Here is a 22,112-nt window from a genome sequence, read left to right as displayed (position 1 = left end):
TGCATTTAAAGATACATGCACGAAAACAGCATGTTTTCCCTTCCACTCAAAAATAGGCATTTACAACATGGTATAATAAATTATCTGTGGGCTATTCTGAGCTGAATCTTCACAAGCACATTCTGGGGCACCTGAGATTTATATTACATCTTGTAAAATGGGTATAATAGGTCCCCTTTAATGTCCGTTCACACCAAGGACGATAACTATAATGATAAAGATATAGCTCTAAAAATCATTCAAAATAAAAAAAGAATAGCAAAGTTCACTCCACAATTATAACGACACAGAGAAACGATATCGTTGATGAACGATAAAAACATTGCCAATCAGAATCCATCCTTGCCTAAAAATAGCAAAACTTCAGGATGCAGAACAGAACAATATTGTGCGTTGATGTGTGGACACTAATAGTTATCTTTCTTGATGTGAACAGACCTTTAAAGGATTTAGTGTGCGTTAAGGACACAGCACTTTGGCATTTATCAGACTTGGGACAGTCTTGCACATTTACCGTGCCGCATGTTGCTTTGAAATACACAGAACAAGAAACTAGGCCTATATACTTAATCACCATGAAATAAAAAATTGACAATTCATATTTTTATTTTGTAATAAAACATTGGAGTATTTCTCAAACAATTTATCCATGATGCACATCATAATTTAAAAATGTACGTGTAACCTTAAAATGAAAAAAAACTTCTCTGATGATGCGTTTACTGGCATGAGGGCGGGACAACCCGTCACTCACATGAGGTCACAGCAATGGCAAACAACCACCATCCAATCAATTCCTGATGGACAAAGTCAAGCCCTGTTTTGTTTTTTTCCAAGTCACTGTTTCGGATATAAGTTGATGTGTCACGAATCACGATAGGGAATAAAAAAAAACATCGCAACTTCCATTTCAGGCCGACTTTAAATCGTAGCCTTTTACGATTTGATAAGCGCACAACACCATATCGCAATTTTGATTTTAGTTTGTTTAAAACTAAACAAAGATGGCCGGTCTGGTGGTTTTACAATACCAATGCAGGTAATCACTCAAAAAAAATTAACACTGTTTACCAAGTCAGTCAACATTCTCACCAAGTTAGTCAACATTCTCACCAAGTTAGCACAGATACACGGTCACAATATTTGTGAGATTAAATGCAGAAGTTTCCCACCTGTTGTCTACTGGAGGTCTAATTTTAGCCACGGTAGAGGCTGCCATGGGCATCCCGAGTGTGGAGCCCAGTGTCACGTTGCCGAGAGTGGAGCGGCCACTACTGCCCAGCGAGGCGTTAGAAAGGAAGCTGGGAAACGGCTCATCCTCAATGTTTTGGAAGTTCTCCATGTCTGTGTGGCTCACTGGCACAGGGCTTCAGCACATGAGGAGTGACTGCAAAACAAGAAGTGCATATTTCAGGCATGCAGAGTGAACTCGTGAGTTCCCATAGGGAACCAGTGCTAAATGACATTATTGTCATACTGTGCCTGTTTGTTTACTGGACATGTAGACTGCCAACTAAAGACAAGCTTGGAGGATGTTATGTCTCTTACACAGTGTCACACATAATAGGGTGTTTTGTGACTCATATTGTTACACATATAGAGCTGACATCTGTTGATATGGCAGCTAGCTTATGTTGCATTTAGCTCTTTAGAAAATGACAAAGCAAAGATTCAACTAAATAAATATAAATTAATAATTTAGCAACATCGTAAACTTGACTGTCTCTTTCCATATACTCCAGAATTGGCTTCATTCATGTGACGTTTGTAGTCATCAGACTACCTTTATCAGTTCAATAACCAACAACTTTAACTGCACATCAAATGCTGTTGTAAGTTATTAAAGGCAGAATAACAGTATTTGCGGGTGGACTGACTTAAAACTACATAAATAAGGATAAAGGGCTGTTTAACTGAAATAAACACCGTGCAGTTGAAACTAACTGTAAAGGCCATGATGCAAACACTTCAACCGTATAACTTAAACAGTTAAACAAAGGCAAAAAAAAAGTGACACTTAAAATGTAATTTAAACAGAAACGTCGTTTTTTTCGGCCTCAAGCTTACTTTCGTCGACCAGTCGTTGGCGGAAAACTATACCGTGACAACAACACTGGAAAAGATTTGCAACAGCTGAGAAGAATCTGTTTCGATTATAACTTACCATGAGGAGAAAAGCGGCACTTGTGCCTTATAAAGGAAGTTAATTCGACTACTTTATACAAATACAGAACCAATAATCCGCATAACAAGAAGAAACGTTGCCTTTACAGCGACCTCTTCGCTTTCCAAGAAGAGTTTGTCGAAGTATAAAGATGAAGTGAAGCCATTACGAGAGAATCCCGCCTCTAGTTTCTCTTTGCATGGGCGGGGCTTCGACATAACGGCGATTTTCATTGGAGAATCCTGTCTGACTGAATTCAAAGAGTGGCGTAATCATCTGTCAATCAACTTGTTGGTGTTTTGAATGAAGAAGGCTGTTTGTTTCAAACATTTTTAATACATAAATGTGTTCTAAATAGTGCTGATAAATGTATACTTTACGTTTAGTAATGATAGTACAGCAGATAATTTCTGAATGCATGAGGACTTCAATTGGTTGTTTAGATCTTACAATCAAACAATTAAAAGCCTGATTTTTAAAAAATTAATAAGCAGTTATTAATTTAAAATGACGTTTCTTATAAACTAGCACGAACGAGATCGTGAGATGAATCTCTAGAGCAGATCCACAGAACAGCTGAGACAGCAACTGTGTGGGACCCTAACATGACAGTTGCTGACTAAACACGGCCATTGTAATTCACCAAACGGCATATTTAAATAGCCCGATATTTAGACTGGAAATATATACTGTCATATAAGGCCATAAATAAAATTCCCGAATACAGGACATATATCTGCACAGCATACACCATATAACAAAATTAGAGTTGTAGAAAATATTTATTTTGATCAATTAAAATATAAAACATTTTAATGTCAGTAATTACATGATCCATATTATTAGACTTTGAGACTATTTTTTTTTAGTATTTTAAGCCCTAATCTTTTTTTTTTCAAAAACAAAACGGTATTTAATACATGCCATTTTAATTTAAATATAGATACATAAATGTGATTTTAAGAAAATAAAGGAACAAATGACCTCCAAACAAAAAAATGTAAATTAAATTTAATCCTTTTATTACTTTTTTCCTTCATTTATTATTTTCTTTATTTATTTTTAAGTGTATTTTTATTCTCTTATTTTTTTGTATATTTATGTATGCATCTTTCTTTACAGAAACGTTTGGCCATGAAACAGAAAATAATCATTTGAATCATAATTCAACTGTCCAATACAGATCATGACAACTATCAGTGTAGATATTTGTAGACATGCAGGATTCTAATGAAATAAGCTCAAAGATTTATGCATGCTTCATATATACCAGCGGCTATGACCTTTATTATTGTAGTTCAATAACACAAAAGAGTGAAGACAATTAGACAAAATTTTGGCAGTGTTATAATGGCAGCAATTTTTTTCCTCAATCATGTCGACGATGTGACAAAATTGAATAGAAATAAAATGTAGAGTCCTATATAGTAAGACAGTCCCTTTTGTGATCAAGGCCTTAGCATCCATTCAAAGATGACTCAATACAACATAATTCTGAAAGCCATGATTCTTTCACAGAATTCATTCAGATCAGAGTAAAACAATACTACAGATAGAAAGAAAAGTAAACTTAGAGATCATTCCTTGAAGGCAGTTCAAAATAATGGACCCATGTTAAGTGCCAGTCTTGTCGCATGTCCAGCAAACACAATCAGTTTGTCTCAGTGTGAAGTCCCGTATCATATAAGTGCTCAGCTCCAGATTTCCTCAGGGTGGTCCTGTAGAAAGGCATCTATCGTCCAGTGGCCCCGTTTAAAGCACTCTGTGCAGAAGCAGAGCCCAGGACGGCACTCAGAGCACCGGGCTGACCAGATGACCCATATACTGGACTGCCATCTCCCTTTAGAATACCTGTGCATTTCCAATTGTCCATGTAGTTTGCTGGTGAAATGTGAAAAAGGCAAATTACAACAAATTAAAACATTCACCATGAAATCAAAATGGAAAATTCTTAATTATGCAATATTGCAGTAATTATAATTATGACTTATCTGTGCACATCTTTTTGTTCATTTAATTAATGTGCCCCAGAAAGATTTAATTAAATTAACTTCTCCCTCTTGCAGCAACATCTCTTCTCTGATGTGTTTACTGGCGCGAGGGGGAGACAACATGTCACTTGGGCCCTGTTTACATCTGGTATTAAGATTCGTTTTGATTGATCGGATCACAAGTAGACGACGCTAAATACAAGTGTAAACGGGGTCTAAAACGTAATTGGACAAAAGAGACGGATTAAAACACCCCATGTGTAAACGGGAATGTGTTTCACTCTTCTACTTATGATCCGATCGACCAAAACACATCTTAATACCGGTTGTAAAAAGGGCCTCACATGAGATCACAGAAATTGACCAAAACCACAACCATCCAATCAATTCCTGATGGACAAAATCAAGTCCTGCCCTTTAAATGATGACGTTAATATTCTAGTAGTTGCATATATGATCATTGCGATTGTAAATTCTTGCAAACACTCACCTTTCCAGAGTCTCACACAGCCATCATCACCGGAGGAGGCCAGAATTGTACTGGTGATGTTCCAACTGACGCGCCACACCTGAGAGTTATGACTGTCAAACTGGGCCAGAACCTGCACCTCGAATTTAGTGGGCGCTGACGAAGAGCTGTCCTTTCTGGTAGTCAAAAAGAGGCATGCAAATTGTGGTAAATCTATAGACCTTATTCACAGCAGCACTGCCTTTGATTTTTAACAGGAATGAAAGTGAGGCAGTGAGGGATGGACATCTCTTCAGTGGGTTGTAATGTTATTCAATGTGTTTTTGGACTGTTCAGCTGACGAAACGCTGAATATCTTTCAGAGAAATTTTAGTAGGCAAAAAAAAAAAAAAAACTCCAGACAACATAAGCTGTGGAAGGTTATAAGTGATCTAGGAGGTTTTTTACAGCGGATGCCATTGAAAATAGGCAAGTCTATCCTCACAGCCTTGCTTTCATACCTGTCATGGCGCTGCTCTGAATTAGGTCTATTGGCATACAATTAAAATATTTTGTAACCAAACAACTCTGAATGGAGTTTTTTTGTTTTCGATTCTGAAAGAAAACTTTTTTTAAACTAAACATCAGGACTGCAATGCTAAAATAAATAAATAGATGTATAAAGTCGCCTTTCCACGATCTCCAACAAAGAAGCAACAGACGAAATTCAATCATTTTCAATGAATAGTACAGGAGCTGCGTGGGGTTCTGACCATATGCGTAAACTTCTGATTCGACTTAAGCTTCAGATGCATTCATATATTTGAACTTCTGTGGCTAGATCGTATGCAACATGATGCATTCTAATCAAAACTATGAATGTGAGGTCGGCATTACCAGTATTTTTCCACTAAAACATTATCAACATTTCTGAAAGGTTAAGTCACTGTGAAATCAAAATGGACAAATCTTATTTTTATGGAAAATTGCAGTATTCATTATAAATAATTTATCCGTGCACTTCTTAAAATTCATGTGCCCCAGTAATCTTTAATCAAAATAACTTCCCCTCCCTCTTGCAGCGACATCTCTGATGACGCGTTTACTGTGATCACAGAAAATCTGTGTTAGTGTTTCTCCTTCAGGCATATCGGGAAGCCATTTGTTTAGTGTGGATAAATTCATAAATTCAATATATTCATTGAAATCACCAATTTTACAATGGTGAACAAGCTGAGGGTAACGGTTGCTTTAAGACCACTGGGGGTGAAATGTGACAATCGTATGCTAATATTGGAGATGGTGGAAAGGCGGTTTTAGAATTATCATATAGAAGCAGTGATGTACAGGACTTAAATAATAAAGAAAAACTCATGCCATCATTACACAAGATATATTTCCCATTCTACTGTAATACTCATTCGGCTTCATTTCTCTCACCGAAGTGGAACCAGTTTGAAGATGCGAACGTCTTTGGTGGCAATAGCAAGCACATGGAAAGACCGGCCCAGATTTGGAGCAAATGCAATATCATGTACCGCATCTGTAACTGTCATCAGTGTCTCCGCTTTGGCATATTTCCTACAACCATTAAAAAAGATAAATAAAAACGTAAAATATTTAACCTGTGGGGACGTGAGTTTTTGCTGGATAAGTGTGAACTAGGATATAAAAGGATAAAATGATTTGAAGGCAAACCTTGTAACTTCATTATACTCGTATATCTGAACCTTGCCACCATATGTCGCATTGCTGTCATCACTCCCCACTGCAATCATAGGAGCGTGAGCTCGAGAACTGTAAAGACAAAAGAAAAAAATTCTTAAATGGTTAGTTCACTCCAAATGACCATTTTGCCACACACACACAAAAAATAAAAAATACTATGGATGACAATGGGGCCCATCAACTGTTTGGTTACTGACATTCTTCAAAATACATTTTGTGTTCAGAAGAAGAAAGAATTTCATACAGGTTTGGAGCAACTTGAGGGTGAGTAAATGATGACCATTTTCATTTTGGGGGGAACCTTTAAGTAATCAAGCATGTGCATTTATTGATTCAGTTTGCTAGGACAATACAGTCTCAAAGTGGCCTGAGAGGTCTTGAAAACCAAAATAATCTTGTTTGAAATTTTGTCAAACATCTATTAAGTTTGACGTTACTGTTGACAAGCATGTGTAGAACATCTGTGATATCTGCAGTCACAGATCTAATGAGAGACAGAGGTTTCACCCTTTTGTGAAAGATAAAGTCTCACTGAAATAGATTGTGACTTTCAGATTCAGGAAACATTAAAGGAACACTCCACCGTTTTTTGAAATAGGGCTTATTCACCTTCTTTCCCACATTTAGATAGGTGGGCAAATGCATTTTTGTCTCAGTGCATGCATTGTTTTAGTTTGACAGGGTCGGCGCTAGCTTAGCATAATGAATGGAATCCTTTGTTGCCAGCTAGCATGTCCTGAATAAAAGTGATAATAAAAAAATAAAAAACCTACCTAATTACTTCTTGTGGCCTGCGTATTCACAACGAGTACAAATAGCGATGCAGATTAACACTAGGCGATTTCCTATGCAGATTTTGACTTGGGACTATATTAGGGGGAAGCACAGGCGAAGCACTGCTACTTGGGCGCAGAGATATCACGCCCAAGTAGCAGTGCTTCGCCTGTGCTTCCCCCTAATATAGTCCTTAATATACAAGTCAATATCTGCCAAGGAAATCGCCTAGTGTTAATCTGCATCGCTATTTGTACTTGTTGTGAATACGCAGGCCACAAGTAGTAATTAGGTAGGTTTTTTATTTTTTTATTATCACTTTTATTCAGGACATGCTAGCTGGCAACAAAGGATTCCATTCATTATGCTAAGCTAAGCTCACGCCGACCCTGTCAAACTAAAACAATGCATGCACTGAGACAAAAATGCATTTGCCCACCTATCTAAATGTGGGAAAGAAGGTGAATAAGCCCTATTTCAAAAAACAGTGGAGTGTTCCTTTAAGTTACAAAATGTGCACATCTATAAATAGGGCCCTATGATTTTGATGATGCAGAAAACATGGACAGAATCCAGTCATAAAAATGGGGTGTTACATAATAACATAATTTGGGGTGATAAGTCAAAAGTAGGCTGTACACTTAATTGAATAGTGATATGGACTACTGTCTGAGAATATTAGACTGCATAAAGACTGCTATTGAAATATTAAGTCTGTGTTCATGAATGCCGCTGGTTCGTCTTCTACACGCTACTCAAGCATGTGTGACGCTTGCAGTGTTTATAGTGTCTTACGTCTCACTATACAAGGACATTAACACTTGAACTTCACCTGCAGAGGTGCTCTGAGTCACTTCACAAGCATTTCAGTTGAAGAATCGTTATATCAAATACAAGGTCTTCACAACAACTCGCCAAAATAACAGTAACATAATACATTTCTATTGTAGCTCAAAGTAATAATAATAATAAAAATAATAATAATAGGGCTGACAAAATTAACGCGTTAACGGACGCAATTATTTTTTTCAGTTTAACACTTTAATATGTAGCACAACATCTATTTTTTCCCATCATCCTTTGGCTAGCATTACATTATGATCACGCTCTTATTCATAAAAATGCTTTTAAACGTGATAAGAAACAAATGAGAACTCTGTGAGTCTCCTGACTGTGTGACACACACGACTGTGACCATGTTGTAGTTACGTTTATCCATCATCAGTGCGTTCTCACCTGGAAGGGTTCCACGAGATGCAGGAGCAGGAGAGTTTGGACGAGATCTCGTGCTGCAGGGACCACTGGCTCAGGTTCATCACGTCAGGGGCCTCGTAGATTCGCACCACCCCGTCAGCAGAACATGTGGTCAGCATCAAGCCCATGTGTTTCGGGGCAAACTTCACATCGGTCACAGATGTCCGACTGTCCACAAGTGTGGTTCTCTTGATCTGATGTGAGAACAGGGGAGACATTAATGCTGACAATTTCAGAGTCCTAAAGATATAAACAAGCCATGTTCGGAATAGAATAACTGATTCTGTGCCATGTTTCCACCTTATTTTGCAACATGGAAGTAAACTACTTCATGTGAATGTACAAGACTGCTCATTCATTAGCCACAATAGGTAAAGATAACTAGAGCAAAATGCAGTAAACAGTAAAACTATTTGCACTACAAACCTGTTTAAGATTATGATAAATTAAATTATGATAAATACCACATTGCAATATCAAGCAGCCCAACAGACTGTTTTTGTACAGCTAAAATAACTGAAACGGGAAGCCTCGCACATTCAGGTTAAAAATGGCTCTTTGATAAAAGGTGGTGCTTATATTTGGCAATATACTGCCAAATATAAGCAGTACTGCACAAGTAGTATGTGTCTTAACTCCTGACAATCCAATCAAATGGAGTCAAAGAGATAAAATAATAATTAATTAATAAATAAATAAATAAATATATATAGGCACTATGGCAGATATTTCCAATTCTTGTACTGCACTAGACACAAAAGAGTATGGTAGTATGACATTCAAAATGCTGCAACTCTTATTGAAGTTAAAGCCTCCTTCTGCAACTATACGTTAACCCCAATCAATTCCAACATATTCATTAAAAAAAACTTGCCAAAATCAACTAATTTAAGGCAAATGCCCATTCGAATCTTATTTACCCAGTGGCTTTGCCCTCGTTGTTTGTCATTGGACTCTCCAACAATCTCCTCCCACACTATGGCAGTACGGTCAAAGGAACAGGATGCCAACACCTGTCCAAACTCTGGATGGGCCCAGGTCACTCGCCAAACTGAGCCACTGTGAGTCTACAAAACAACAGTTTGTCAAATTACAGCCCAAAACCTAATGCACCCCTAATAACACCCAATACTGAAAGTATAAAAATATTCATGATGCTGAATAAGTGTTTAATAACAATTTGGGATGATCTTATGGCAGTGGTTCTCAACCTGTTTGAACCAAAGGCCCCACCATATTTCTAGGACACCACCATTTTATATATTTCAGTTGTAATTATTGCAAAAGCTGCTTGTTTTCCTTAATGCATGTCACATTCTTTAACAGTCCGCCTGGAAACAAAAAGGTGTTGTGACGCCAAACCCCCTCATGGAAGAAGAACGCCGTTGTGTTTACAACTGAGACAATGAGCGCTTATCAGGATCAACTAAACGCTGTTTTTTTTTTTAAAGTATGTAAAGTTCGCAACATAGAGCCCAAAAGTTTTACACACACCAGTCTGTTGTAGGGACATTGTTACATTTTCACACTACTAAACATGACGCAAAACTAAAACTCTGACTGGTTGCTTTACATGTCAGTGAAATGGCCTCTAGGCAGTCCTAGGGCAAGGAAAGCTGCGATGGAGTCCAGACCTTCTGCTATCAGTCTGAAAGTCTGGCTAGTGGCTACGCGACGAGGCTAGCCTTCAAATGGCTTCGGAGAAATTTCACAGAGACAGGAACTAAGCAGGCTGGGAAGAGAGCTGCAACAATGTAAAATATGAGAAAAAGAATGCATTTTTGAACATTCAAGCATGAGAACCTAGTCTAGTAGACTCCTAAAACAAACCAAGACTTTGAAAAAGACACAAAAGGTCCTCTTTAAATTAGGAAGTGTATGGGGAATATGAGTCCAATCAGAAGTTTTAGCATTTTGAGTATTTTCATATAATAATTCATTTAAATACTTCATCCTCTGGCCCCCTAGTGGGCCCTGCACCCTTGGTTGAGAACCACTTTAAAGTGAGACCTACTTTCCAGCTGGCTGTGCAGTTCCATTCTCCACTATCCCCCTTATCCCACACCTAGGAGAAAAGGGGAGGAAAAAAACAAAAAGTAAATAAATGGCACACTTCTAGTGCTAGTCAGATTCAGGTCTTATTTACATTGCATGCTTGTTAACCACATCTGTTACAATGTAAACCAACTTCAGCAGGCCATGGTGTGAGAAATCATTTACCTTAATGCTTTGGTCGCTGGAACACGTCGCCATTCTCCGGCCGTGAAAATCATATGACACATCGTGGATCAGATCTTTGTGATCGGCTGCGATGCTGCGCGCGACAAACATACTTTTATTATCTGCTCGATTCTTCCTGGCACGCGGGAAGTAAACACTGTGCACTTCCCCACTTTTTCAAACGAAAGGTTGCAACCGGTCCAATCACGTTTGACATGGGAAGCATGCGTTCTAAGATCTTTATAAAATAAGATGAGTTTAAGTATTTAAGAGGATGACTTGAAGATCAGCTCTAATCTAAGCATGCGCAGTAAGGCAATCTAACATTTTAGTCAAATAGCGCCCTCTATTGGACGTGGTCATGACCGTACAACAAGACAGGAAACCATGAATGTTAGACTTTTGCATTTATTTAGTAAAACCGCAAAAATTGTGTTAAGAAAACATGCATTTGTAAATATTCTGTAATCTTTCCTCTTTTTTGATGAACACAAAAAGAACTGACTAGAAAAGACTATCCAAACGTGCTCTGTCATGAAGGCAGCTGTTTCAGATCATTCAACACAGTAAAATGAACAGTAATAGTAGCCTATGTGAACAAGTGTAAACACGAAAAGCCTTCGATCCCTTATTACAACTAGAATTTGTACGTTGAAAACCCTCATCAAAACACACCCATCATCTGGGAAATGAGAAGGATGGTGAGCAAGAGAGGAGCGAGGGACAACTGAACTGCAGAGGCAGAGTTGCAGAAGTCTTCATCACAACACGTGGTCTTCATGGTGTACAAGGTCTTATTGGTAAGAAACTCTACATATGTTGTCATGTTGCATGCCTCCACGGGAAGACAACCCAGCACCTTTATATCCAGGACAGAAGCTGAAAAAACAAAAACAAAGGGAAAGTTAGGCAGAGTAACAAAGGGAGACTGGTTTGTCAATATAGGATACTGCAAAAACTGAACATTAGCATCATTTACCTGCTTTACCAGTTCCCACAGAACACAACTCATCCTCACTGCAGTTTGTCTTTGTAGTGTAACACAGATCCCAGAATCCAAGATCACACCGAAAGCACTCAAGTGTTTGTCCTGCAAGAAAAAAAAAAAAAAAAGAAAAAAAAGAAAGACTACTTTTATGGTGTACTACAATTTAAACATTTTTATAAGTTATACAACTCTAAGTCAGTTTAATGTAACTTAAGTTGAAATTACTTAAACATCCAAGTTGACTGCACTTAAGTTAAGGCAACACATTTTTACAGGGAGTTCCTTAGTTATAATGGCACAAATCGGTTCATAGTTTGCACATGTGATATCGAATTACATTATTTTCAAAATGCTATCCAATACACATATTACACATAGCCTACTTGAGAACTAATAAATTACACTGGTATGATCTTTAAAATGCTGTATGGAAATAAGCATTTCAATCCATTCATCTTTGATTTGAATAATGCATTAAAATAGCCTACATATCAGGCTAGAATGGAAATGGACTTACCCAAAAAAAACAAAGACATCAAAATCACAGAGGTAGTTAAAATATTTCCTCTCATGTTTAAGTGAGTTTTAGAAGTAGATGAACCCATAAAGGTGAATGCAGCCATTTGAGATAGATATGGTCTTTACAAACAAGCACTACCAAACAGACAGCCAGACTATCCAATCGCCTATGACTGGGGATTGTGTTGTATAATGCACGATAAGGTGTGAGGGGGATAAAAGCATTATCTTATTAGCCATTTATGAGAAGCAGCTGGTCTCCTGGAGCACGTGACCATGAACTACGTCCACGTTTACCTTATTAATCACTTTAAAGCCTGTTTGGTTTAAACGTGAAACGAGTTGTGCATCATACATCTACACCAATGGACATAGGACTTCCCTGACGAAAATTAACCATAACACTAACCATAATCATGATAGGCCTATTTGTAGTAAAACTGCGGTTGGTAATCAATCCGCCAAAATGGTTAGCTACACATATAGCCTACTATAAAAACAATAAAACTAATAAAACCATGGTTCGGTTTTTATTTATTTATAATAAATAATGTGGCTACCTTAAATCCTTTCTTAATTGTAATTCCAGATAAACGTTTTGATAAATTACATTTCTCAATTAATTTAATATGTTATATAGGCCTAAATGTCCCTTATGGGACCAAAATACAACAAAACAGATTATCACTATAAATCAAATTAATTTAAAAAGACCCTATAGGGCCTAGAACTCTTTTCATTGATTTTCCTGGAAGAATAATTTGTGAACGAATCGGCATCGCCTTTCGCCGAGCCCCGCCCCCTTAGTTACTGTTGCTACGTCCGACAAACAAATGGTCAAACACGACCAGCGCGACCATAGACAGTATATAAAGAGCGCGACAGATTGCCATGGCGGGAAGAAGAGGTAACTTATACCCGTGCGTGCCAGTGACCTTTTTTGGAGCAATACCTCCGCGATATCCTCCAGATCGAGGCAAAAGGGGTTACAGTATGCAGTGGAGGGATATATTCAAAATACGCAATGAAGGAGACACGACTACTATCGAGGCTAATGCTTACCGGTCTCAAGCGAAATCTGAGAAACCCCATGACAATCGCAAAAAAATCTCTAATACCCACGCAATCGACATAAACACACTTGCAGACGGCATCTTGGAAGTTTGTGATCAACCAGCGTAGGCATCGTCTTCTTCTGTCTTGATTTTCTCCGATTTGTTGCAGACAATCGCAGTTATCTGAGCTGTTAGATATATTCTGCTCATTTGCTTGATATTTATTTTTTTGTTCCAGTTCAGCCCTGCTAACGTTATGTGCTTTGTTCTTGGGGAAGGGAAAAAACTAACGTTAGGGTTGTCATAATAAATGCATAATTTATATCTCCCTTGTCCTGTTTTTTTTTTACTGCAAAGCTGATCTAACCACTGACTGATACAGCAGCAGTGCTGTTATCATCCTATCAATAATAATAATATATAATATATTATGATATAATATATCATTATTTAGGGACAAATCATTGTTTGATTTACCGCTCCGAGCGGGACTCAATGTCAGCATTTTGATTTCGGCAAATCAGTTTAGGCGAATGCAAACAACGTGATTATTGATTCCAACATACACTCACGCAAGAAAACATGCAACCTACCTGAGGGAATAATACGCTGATTTACTGCTCAATAAATATTTCTGATTGTTATCAATGTAGAAAACTTTTTTTTTTTTTTTTCAGAATTCTTTGATGAATAGAAAGTTTCAGAGTTTTCTGAAATAGAAAGCTTTTCTAAGGTTATAACTGTCTATACTGTCACTTTTGATCAATTGAATGCATCCTTGCCTATTACTTTTCTTAATTTCTTAAAAAATCTTACTGACCCCAAATTACTTTTACCGTGCGATCGTGCGCTTGAGTGCGGCTATATTACGTAAACGCTCATTATCCTGTAGGCTATATAGCCTATTTAATTAATTCAATTAATATAAAGGGGCGATTTGTCCACTAATGGCTTAAATGAGTAACTATAGTAGACTAGAAAATGTTTTTTTTGTCGGAGACAGCCCTTATTCCACATAATTACAAACGCCGTGGGCGCACCGCTTCACCATCTTGCTTGGAGAATGTTTGTCGGACCTGCTCACATAGTAACGGTTGCTATGATGTGTGATTGGACAATGGAGTTTTGGGGGAGGGGCCGGCGAGAGGTCAATTGAACGAATCTTTAAATTGTCGGTCACTTCACTTCCACTGCCTCGCTGAATTCATAATATAACATACAGTTTCCAGGCTTATAGAGATAAATGTGGCATAAATAGTAAGATTAGTGTTATTCCGAATTAAGCCCTCTGCTCTTATGAATTTATGGCTCGGAGTGAAATTTCAATTTAGTTAATTTTTTTATTTTTAAAAGCACGAAATATATTATTGAAACTATGTATTTAGTCTGTTAATATTGTCCCTTTTCTGTTGCTTGATAAACCACACTCAAAGTGAATGTGGGTGGTGGAAAAAAATGAGCTGCTAAGGCATTTGAGGAGAAACGTGATTTGCAGACAAAATAAATTTCGTGACACTTGCTTGAGTAAAAACATGCTGTATTCGGAACCACAATCTACCAAATACTTTATACTTTTATTATTCTTTCTATGGCAGAGTAGTAGCCTACGCGGTTCCGAATTCAGCACGACTTGTCTCCATCGCGACGTGTCAGCTGTCCTGAAGAAGAGCGAGTGAATGAATCTTATAAGTGAAGTGATTCAAAAGATTCGAGTCATTGGAATGAATCTCCACTACTACCTGGAAGTAATCAAGGTAGCCATGACGACTCTTGCAGACAGAGGGCGCCATTTCTCGCTTTCCTCTCGACTGGCACACGGAAGTAGCCGATGGGGGTGCTGAAAGTGCTAGTAATTTTATCCTCTTTGATGAGGGTTAACATTCGTACTGCACCGTTCCTCTTGCCGTTTTCACGGGATCATGAAAATTTCTAACAATGGAATAGTGACCCCTCGTTTGATCTCAGACGACATTTGATTGAACCATTTTCCGTTTGAATAACCCCGAAAAAAATGGATCAGGAGTTTGAGAACATCGATTCAACTGGACAGTGGCAAAACCTTTATAATGTAAGTCGTACTGTTTTATTATTATTTTTATTTTTTAGGTTAAATATGAGTCGCTCATTAGATGAACGCTTGGGACACCTGCAGTATTTTGCCCTGTTAGATTTGCAATGTTTTCCTAATAGTCCTAGACAAGTACTTAGCCCGTGAGAACGAATGGGTAATTCAGCTTTGCGTTACTGCGCATGCGCGTAATACCGAGAAATACTGTGTAATAATCTTCTTCTGTGAATCATTTCAGCTCGGTAAACCTGTACACGAGTGTTTATGGTTATACAAGAATATTGAGTTAAATTGGGTTATATATTTTTCATTCTTGTCATTAAGCAAAATGAGTAACTTTAGGCAGCGTATTATTGTAGTAAACCATACAGCGAATTACCATATGTCAAAACAACTTGACTGGCAGCAATGCGAAGTGCATGAGTGCTTGTGTCACAGAGCGGTACATTAGAGCAGCTCACTAGGTGCTTCCTGTGAACACGTGGGCTGTGTCTCAACACCTAGTGAGCTGTTTACCTAGACAGCGTTTTCAGACCACTGACTCGTGCTGTATTTTTTAGGTACCACAGGAGTTCCCTGCCCTAGCACAATAAATGTCATGTAATTTTTGCCACCTTCAAAACAACCCCGCGTGCGTGTATGATTCCTAAATATGCTGTCAGATTAGGGAGCTCGTGAGGTTTTGAGACGCAACCATGCACTGATATGGTTTCTGAGAACTGACGAGCACTTCCCAAGAACTGAAGAACCGAAGCTGTCAGTTCTCTATAAAACTCAGCCAGATAGTCAAGCCCAACCCCCCTTATTTGATGGATATATTATTATCTTTTTATGTTCTTTATTTCAATTTTAAAAACACTCCCCATTCTTTTTGCCATTTGTTAGAAAAGCTTTAAATATTTAATAAGTGATTTTTTTTTTTTTTAAGGGATGGCTCTTAGGGTTCTCACAATTATGTGTGTTATTTTGTAATCTCTTTCTAGGAAATCCGTAACCAGTCTCAGGAGTGCGCCTGCAAAGTGGCAAAGTTCCCAGAAAATCGCAATAGGAATAGATATAGAGACGTCAGTCCCTGTAAGTTTCTTCCATGTAAACCATTTTAACAATGTTTCACTCATTTTGTAACCTTGCCCTTAAATCAGGGAAAAATAAATTCATTTACTCAGCATCATGTTGTTCCAAATCTCTATGACTTTTCTGTATGTGAACTACAAAAGGGGATGTTAATCAGAATAATTTACTTTCGTATGAAAGAAAAATGCAGTGAAAATAAATTGTGACCTTTTGTGGTTCCATTGAGGAAAGACAGCCATATAGACTTGAATTACATGAGACCGAGTAAATGACGAGTAAATCAGAATTATAATTTTTTGGATAATCTCCTTAAAATTACATTTTTTTTTTTCTGTAAGCTTACGTTGAAACAAATGTATGCTAACATGTTTGTTTTGACTCTGGCTTAATAACCTGCATTTTGTGTTAAGATGATCACAGTCGGGTGAGATTAGAAAATTCAGAGAATGACTACATAAATGCAAGCTTAATTACCGTGGAGGAGGCCCAGAGAAGGTACATATTGACACAGGTATGACAGTAATGGAAAAAGTAAGTCCACTGTTTGCATTTTGCTAACTTGCATTGATGTGTTATGTGACCTAAATACACATTTACATGCGATTGTTTTAAACGAACAAGTTTAATTTACACATTTCCCCTGTTTTTATAGAATTTCTAAAGTTTAGCATCTTGAAATCTACCTTTTTAACTCTTTAACGCCACTGACGGAATTTTCAGGCTTTCCGTGTTTTCATTGTTTTACGGTAGGGGCGCTATTACACATCTTTTGAAAGAGTACAGAATCTCCTGATCAAAACACATGCGAAGAAGATGCAGAAACAAGGGATAGCATATGTAAGCAGATGCATGTGTAAAATAACATCATCAACATTAAATGGCATATAAATCAAAACTGCCTAACTTTACCTAATGAAATGTCGACCCAGGATGAGCTATAGGACTGTGAAACTTTTAGGGTGTTGATGGACTCGATTACGTTTTGATCATCGTTCTGAATCCGATCTGGATGTAGTCTTTGACGACAACGTTTTTGCTCAAAATGTTGCTTTTTATGAAACTTACCCATATGCAAGTGTTGAGAAAAAAACAAATGCATTAAGCTAGAATACATTTTTTTTTTTTAAAGCAGAGGCTCTGTTCTTTCTTTCTTTTGATATATTGCAATTTCAGGTATTCATACAACTAAATATTCTGGGGGCCATGAAACTTTTGTTAAAATGATCAAAAATGCTGGCGGTGGCTGGCAACTTAAAAAAAAAAAATGCTGGCCGGGAAAGAGTTAGCAGCTTTTACAGCCTTTTGTAGAACATAGAGGGATGTCTCATAGATTGTTTCCATTTCTTTTGCATTGGCTAGCTTGTTGAAATAATTAGCATATTCAGTAATGTAATTGCAGATACTTTTCTCTTTCTGCAGGGTCCCCTGAGGAACACTTGTGGTCACTTTTGGCTAATGATTTGGGAACAACGTTGCAAAGCAATTATTATGCTTAACAGAGTTATAGAAAAAGGCTCGGTGAGTGAACACATCTGATGTTTGTTATTTGCCTTGCTTTGTTATAGACATGTAACATGTAAACGGTAACACAGTATATCACGATAATGGACATGCGCAATATTGTTATTGAGAGCACTTCAAAATACCACAAATACATTTTTTTGAAAATGTTCTGATTCTTTATCATTGTTCAGTAATACAGTAGTTCCATTTGTTTTGAACTTCTGAACAGTAAAGTAAATCATTGTTATTTTAAATAATTGTCGTGAAATCTGGTAGTATGTTGATAAATAGTAATGCATTCAACACATAAGCTGAAAAAAAAAAAAAAAAAAACCTTTCTAAATAGTGGTAAATATTTGTGAAATTATAGAAACATCCGGCTTGTGTTGTTTTGCTGTTTTTGTTGACGCTGAACAGGAGAAGTGTGCGCAGTACTGGCCGTCAAAGGAGGAGCGAGACATGGATTTCAGTGACACTGGGTTTATGGTGACTCTGGAGTCCGAGGAGGTCAAACCCAATTACACGATAAGAATATTAGAACTTCGAAACTGCAAGGTGTGAATGCAATATCAAATTATCACGTCGTTGAATGCTTCTCTGAACAAGACATGACAAATAAATGTTGTTTCAATTTTGTCCCATATGTTTAGACAGGAGAAACCAGAGATATCTACCATTTTCATTACTCGTCGTGGCCTGATTTTGGTGTACCAGAGTCCCCAGCATCATTCCTCAATTTCCTTTTCAAGGTTCGAGAGTCTGGCTCATTGGGGCCAGAGAATGGCCCCGCTGTGGTCCACTGCAGTGCAGGAATAGGACGGTCTGGGACCTTCTCATTGGTTGACACCTGCCTCGTCTTGGTAAGACTGCAGTTACACAATAGTTAATAATTCTAAAGGTTTCACAGAGACTGTAATCATTTCTCAAGCAGCTGTTATCAGGTATAATATATGACGTGTATACTGTGGAACTGACTTTTCAATGTCCTTTCCTCTTTGTAGATGGACAAGAGGAAAGACCCTTTGTCTGTGGACATACAAAAGGTCTTGTTAGATATGAGAGAGTATCGAATGGGTCTTATCCAAACCCCAGATCAGCTTCGGTTTTCATACATGGCAGTCATAGAGGGAGCAAAGAGCATCCTGAAAGAGTCTACTCAACAAGTATCAAGCACGGTGCGATTGCATTATTACATTTGATATTTGATTTAGAGTAGTATAGTATAATCAGTGTTACAATACACAGTATTAAAGGGATAGTTTACCCAAAAATGTCATTTACTCACCCCTCAAGTTGTTCTAAACCCTATTGACTTCCATAGTATTTTTTCTTTTCTCCATACTATGCAAGTCAATGGGGCCAATCAACTGTTTGGTAACTCATATTATATTATGCTATTCCTAAAAATACACTACCATTAAAAGTTTTGGGGCAGTACGTTTATTATTTTTTAAAATATATTAATACCTTCATTCTTTTTAAATGTATATTCATCAAAGAATACTGAAAAAAAATTCAGTTTCCACAATAATATTAATTAGCATAACTGTTTTCAACATTGATAATAAAAATAAATATTTCTTGAGCAGCAAATCAGCATATTAGAAGGATTTCTGAAGGATCATGTGACACTGAGTGATGATGCTGAAAATTCAGTTATATTAATTGTAACAATATTTTGCAATATCACTATTTTTACAGTATTTTTGATCAAACAAATACAGCCTTGGTGAGCTGTAGCTTGAAGAGACTTCTATCAAAAACATGAAAAATCCCAAACTTTTTTTGTGTTATTAGTTCATTTTAAATATTCTTGTGGTGTGACCTACTATATCTAACTCTGAACCTTTTTCACTGAAAGCAGAAGCATCATGAAGAATGGCAGGAGCCAGAAGCTTATTTAGTTTCGTTGTCTCAAAGCCCCATCTGTAGTTCAGAGAAACACAACGGACAGTCTGACTCTTGTACGGAGCCACAAGATCCAGGAAGAGAACAAGACCGGATACAGTCACCAAAGGAAGAGCGGCTTACGGATCTAAAAACTTTTGGGTAAGAGAAATAAATAAAAATGTAACATTTTATCTAGTAAACTGGTAGCTGAGTTGTTCTAGTCTAGTTATATCAACTGTAACAGCAGTGTTAGACTGAATTACAGAGTTGATCAAGAGCTGTATATAAAACATACATTACCGCTCAAAAGTTTGGGGTCCGTAAAAACATTTTATTTTTTAATGATTTTATTTAGCAAGGACGCATTAAATTGATCAAAGTTGACAGTAAAGACTTTTGTCATTGTTTCCAAAGATTTCTGTTTCCAATAAATGCTGTTCTTTTGAACTTTCTTTTAACCAAACGATCCTGAATTTATTTATTTTTTATCACAGTTTCCACCAAAATATTAAGCAGCACAACTGTTTCCAACATTGATAATAATAATAAATGTTTCTTGAGCACCAAATCAGCATATTAGAATGATTTCTGAAGGATCATGTGACAATGAAGACTTGAGTAATGATGCTGAAAATTCCGCTTTGCCATTACAAAAATCAATTTTTAAATATTGAAATAAAAAAGTTATTTTAAATTGTAATAATTACTGTTACAGTATTTTTGATCAACTAAAAATGCAGCCTTGTTGAGCTTCTTCTTAAAAATATGACCTATTCCCAAACTTTTGAACAGTATTGCAAAAGTGGTTAAAATGATACTTATATTTCAGCTCGAATCAGTAAAATTGCTCATCTTTTTTACTGTGTTTCTGTACTGTGAAGTGAAATATGAAGTAATCAACCATGCATGTGTTGCTGTTTCTTCCAGCCTACGCAAGCGGAACCGTGAGGAGCGAATAGCCAGCACTGCACAGAAGGTGCAGCAAATGAAGCTGAAACTGAGCGATTCGGAGAAAAAGAAAGAGAACTGGCAGTTCTGGAGACCAATCCTCCTAAATGTCGGTGCTGGTGCCGCATTAGCACTAGGACTGTGCATGTGCTGGGCCTTTCTGTCCCAGTAATGCAATTTTATCCCACAGATTCCTGTTCTTGTCTTTTATTTTGCCCAGGGACCCAAATTATGGTACTCATTTTAGTAGGTGCTTGGATGTTTTTAGATAAGGGACAAAATGAAGAATGATTGTGTTTACAAGCATTCAATCCCCGGACATTCTACGTGAGTTACTGAATGTTTGTGTCGTGGTTATCACAGTGTAAAGAATGATGTAGTTACATTGTAACTGCTATTGTAATTCCATCATGGTAAATTCTCGAGGCTTAGCAAATTTCACTGTACAGTATTATGTCTCAGTTTATCTGCAGAGCAATGTTAAATGGCATTGAAGCGTGTTTCCGCCACAAAAAAAAAAAAAAAAGATAATTGCGACTCACGATTGTGATTTTTTTTTTTTTCACAATTCCGAGTTTATTTAAATCTTGCAATTCTGACTTCATAACTTGTTATTGTGAGAAAAAAAGTCCCAATTGCAAGATTTAATCTCGCACTTGCAAGAAAAGTCACAATTGTTAGTTTATATCTCAGAATTATTTTGATTTCTCAACATAGCAACATTAAATCTCACAATTCTGAGAAAAAAAGTCTAAATTGTGTGATTAAATTACCTTTTTTATTTTTTATTCCCTGGTGGAAACAAGCTATAGTAAAATAGACCCCCACCGGTCTTACTTAGTCAGTTTATTAAATGCTTCTGTCTTCAAGTTTGCGCATGGATATTCATAGGGTGACTCATTTGTTTCAGTAGGTCAAAGCCCAGTGAGTTTCCGTACATTCACATCTCAGGATCTTCTAGTAATAAACTGACTGTAGATTCAGCCAAATGTAATAAGTGGTCTGGTTTCCACTTTCAAAATGTACATAGTAAACTCTTTACTAAAGAAAACAATATTGCTGTTTATTTGTCTCAGGCATCTTCTGTGCATATGCTTCTCTGTTCAAGCTTATTTGCATAAATGGTATCGATGCACGTGGGGTAAATCTGATGTATGAGTGCGAATAAATGCAGATTGTGTTAGATATCACTTGATGCATGTTTACAGATGTCTACATCAGTGCAGTGTTAGGCCTGCTATGGTTAATATTTAGACGACGGATGCTAAACTAAGCCTGTAGCGATTTATTTTTGTCTCCAAGGATCAAAGTTTGTTTCCAGCTCCCATTACCTCACACTGTTCATTGTGGGTTTAATGCCAATTACTTAGCAGAATCAATGCGAGTCAAATTAGATGTCTCTTCCTGCCATGGTTCCAGGAATTGATCCAATATTTCCAGAAGTGGCTAATGGTGGAGTGGTAATTTCATTCCATCTAGCCAAGTGAC

The 22,112-nt window shown here is 37.2% G+C and overlaps 3 protein-coding genes across 5 annotated transcripts in view; 1 reads left to right on the top strand and 2 right to left on the bottom strand.

Annotated features, from left to right (window-relative positions):
• cep192 (centrosomal protein 192) overlaps positions 1 to 2,357 on the bottom strand; it is a 45,255-nt gene extending 42,898 nt beyond the window's left edge. For all 3 annotated transcript variants that reach the window (XM_082150221.1, XM_082150223.1, XM_082150222.1), the window contains exons 1-2: positions 2,165 to 2,357; positions 1,173 to 1,387 (exon numbers count right to left, since the gene is read on the bottom strand). In XM_082150221.1, the coding sequence (XP_082006347.1) occupies positions 1,173 to 1,342 (170 nt within the window). In that variant the 5' untranslated portion in view covers positions 1,343 to 1,387; positions 2,165 to 2,357. The remainder of the gene's footprint in view (positions 1 to 1,172; positions 1,388 to 2,164) is intronic.
• A 1,066-nt stretch (positions 2,358 to 3,423) lies between these two features.
• Positions 3,424 to 10,777, bottom strand: LOC309483130 (nucleoporin SEH1-like). Its single transcript, XM_082148777.1, has 8 exons — positions 10,580 to 10,777; positions 10,374 to 10,424; positions 9,280 to 9,426; positions 8,342 to 8,553; positions 6,302 to 6,400; positions 6,044 to 6,184; positions 4,646 to 4,800; positions 3,424 to 4,045 (listed from the first exon to the last, which is right to left on the bottom strand). The coding sequence occupies exons 1-8, from the start codon at positions 10,688 to 10,690 to the stop codon at positions 3,897 to 3,899; spliced, it is 1,065 nt and encodes a 354-aa protein (XP_082004903.1). The 5' UTR covers positions 10,691 to 10,777; the 3' UTR covers positions 3,424 to 3,896.
• A 4,150-nt stretch (positions 10,778 to 14,927) lies between these two features.
• Positions 14,928 to 21,819, top strand: ptpn2a (protein tyrosine phosphatase non-receptor type 2a). Its single transcript, XM_082150425.1, has 9 exons — positions 14,928 to 15,209; positions 16,193 to 16,283; positions 16,694 to 16,794; positions 17,703 to 17,801; positions 18,204 to 18,341; positions 18,437 to 18,646; positions 18,788 to 18,961; positions 19,651 to 19,835; positions 20,604 to 21,819. The coding sequence occupies exons 1-9, from the start codon at positions 15,153 to 15,155 to the stop codon at positions 20,794 to 20,796; spliced, it is 1,248 nt and encodes a 415-aa protein (XP_082006551.1). The 5' UTR covers positions 14,928 to 15,152; the 3' UTR covers positions 20,797 to 21,819.
• Positions 21,820 to 22,112: the final 293 nt, after the last annotated feature.

The sequence above is a fragment of the Leuciscus leuciscus genome (assembly GCF_965113295.1).
Source record: "Leuciscus leuciscus genome assembly, chromosome: 20".
NCBI lineage: Eukaryota > Metazoa > Chordata > Actinopteri > Cypriniformes > Leuciscidae > Leuciscus > Leuciscus leuciscus.
This window is presented reverse-complemented; position numbering and strand designations above follow the sequence as displayed.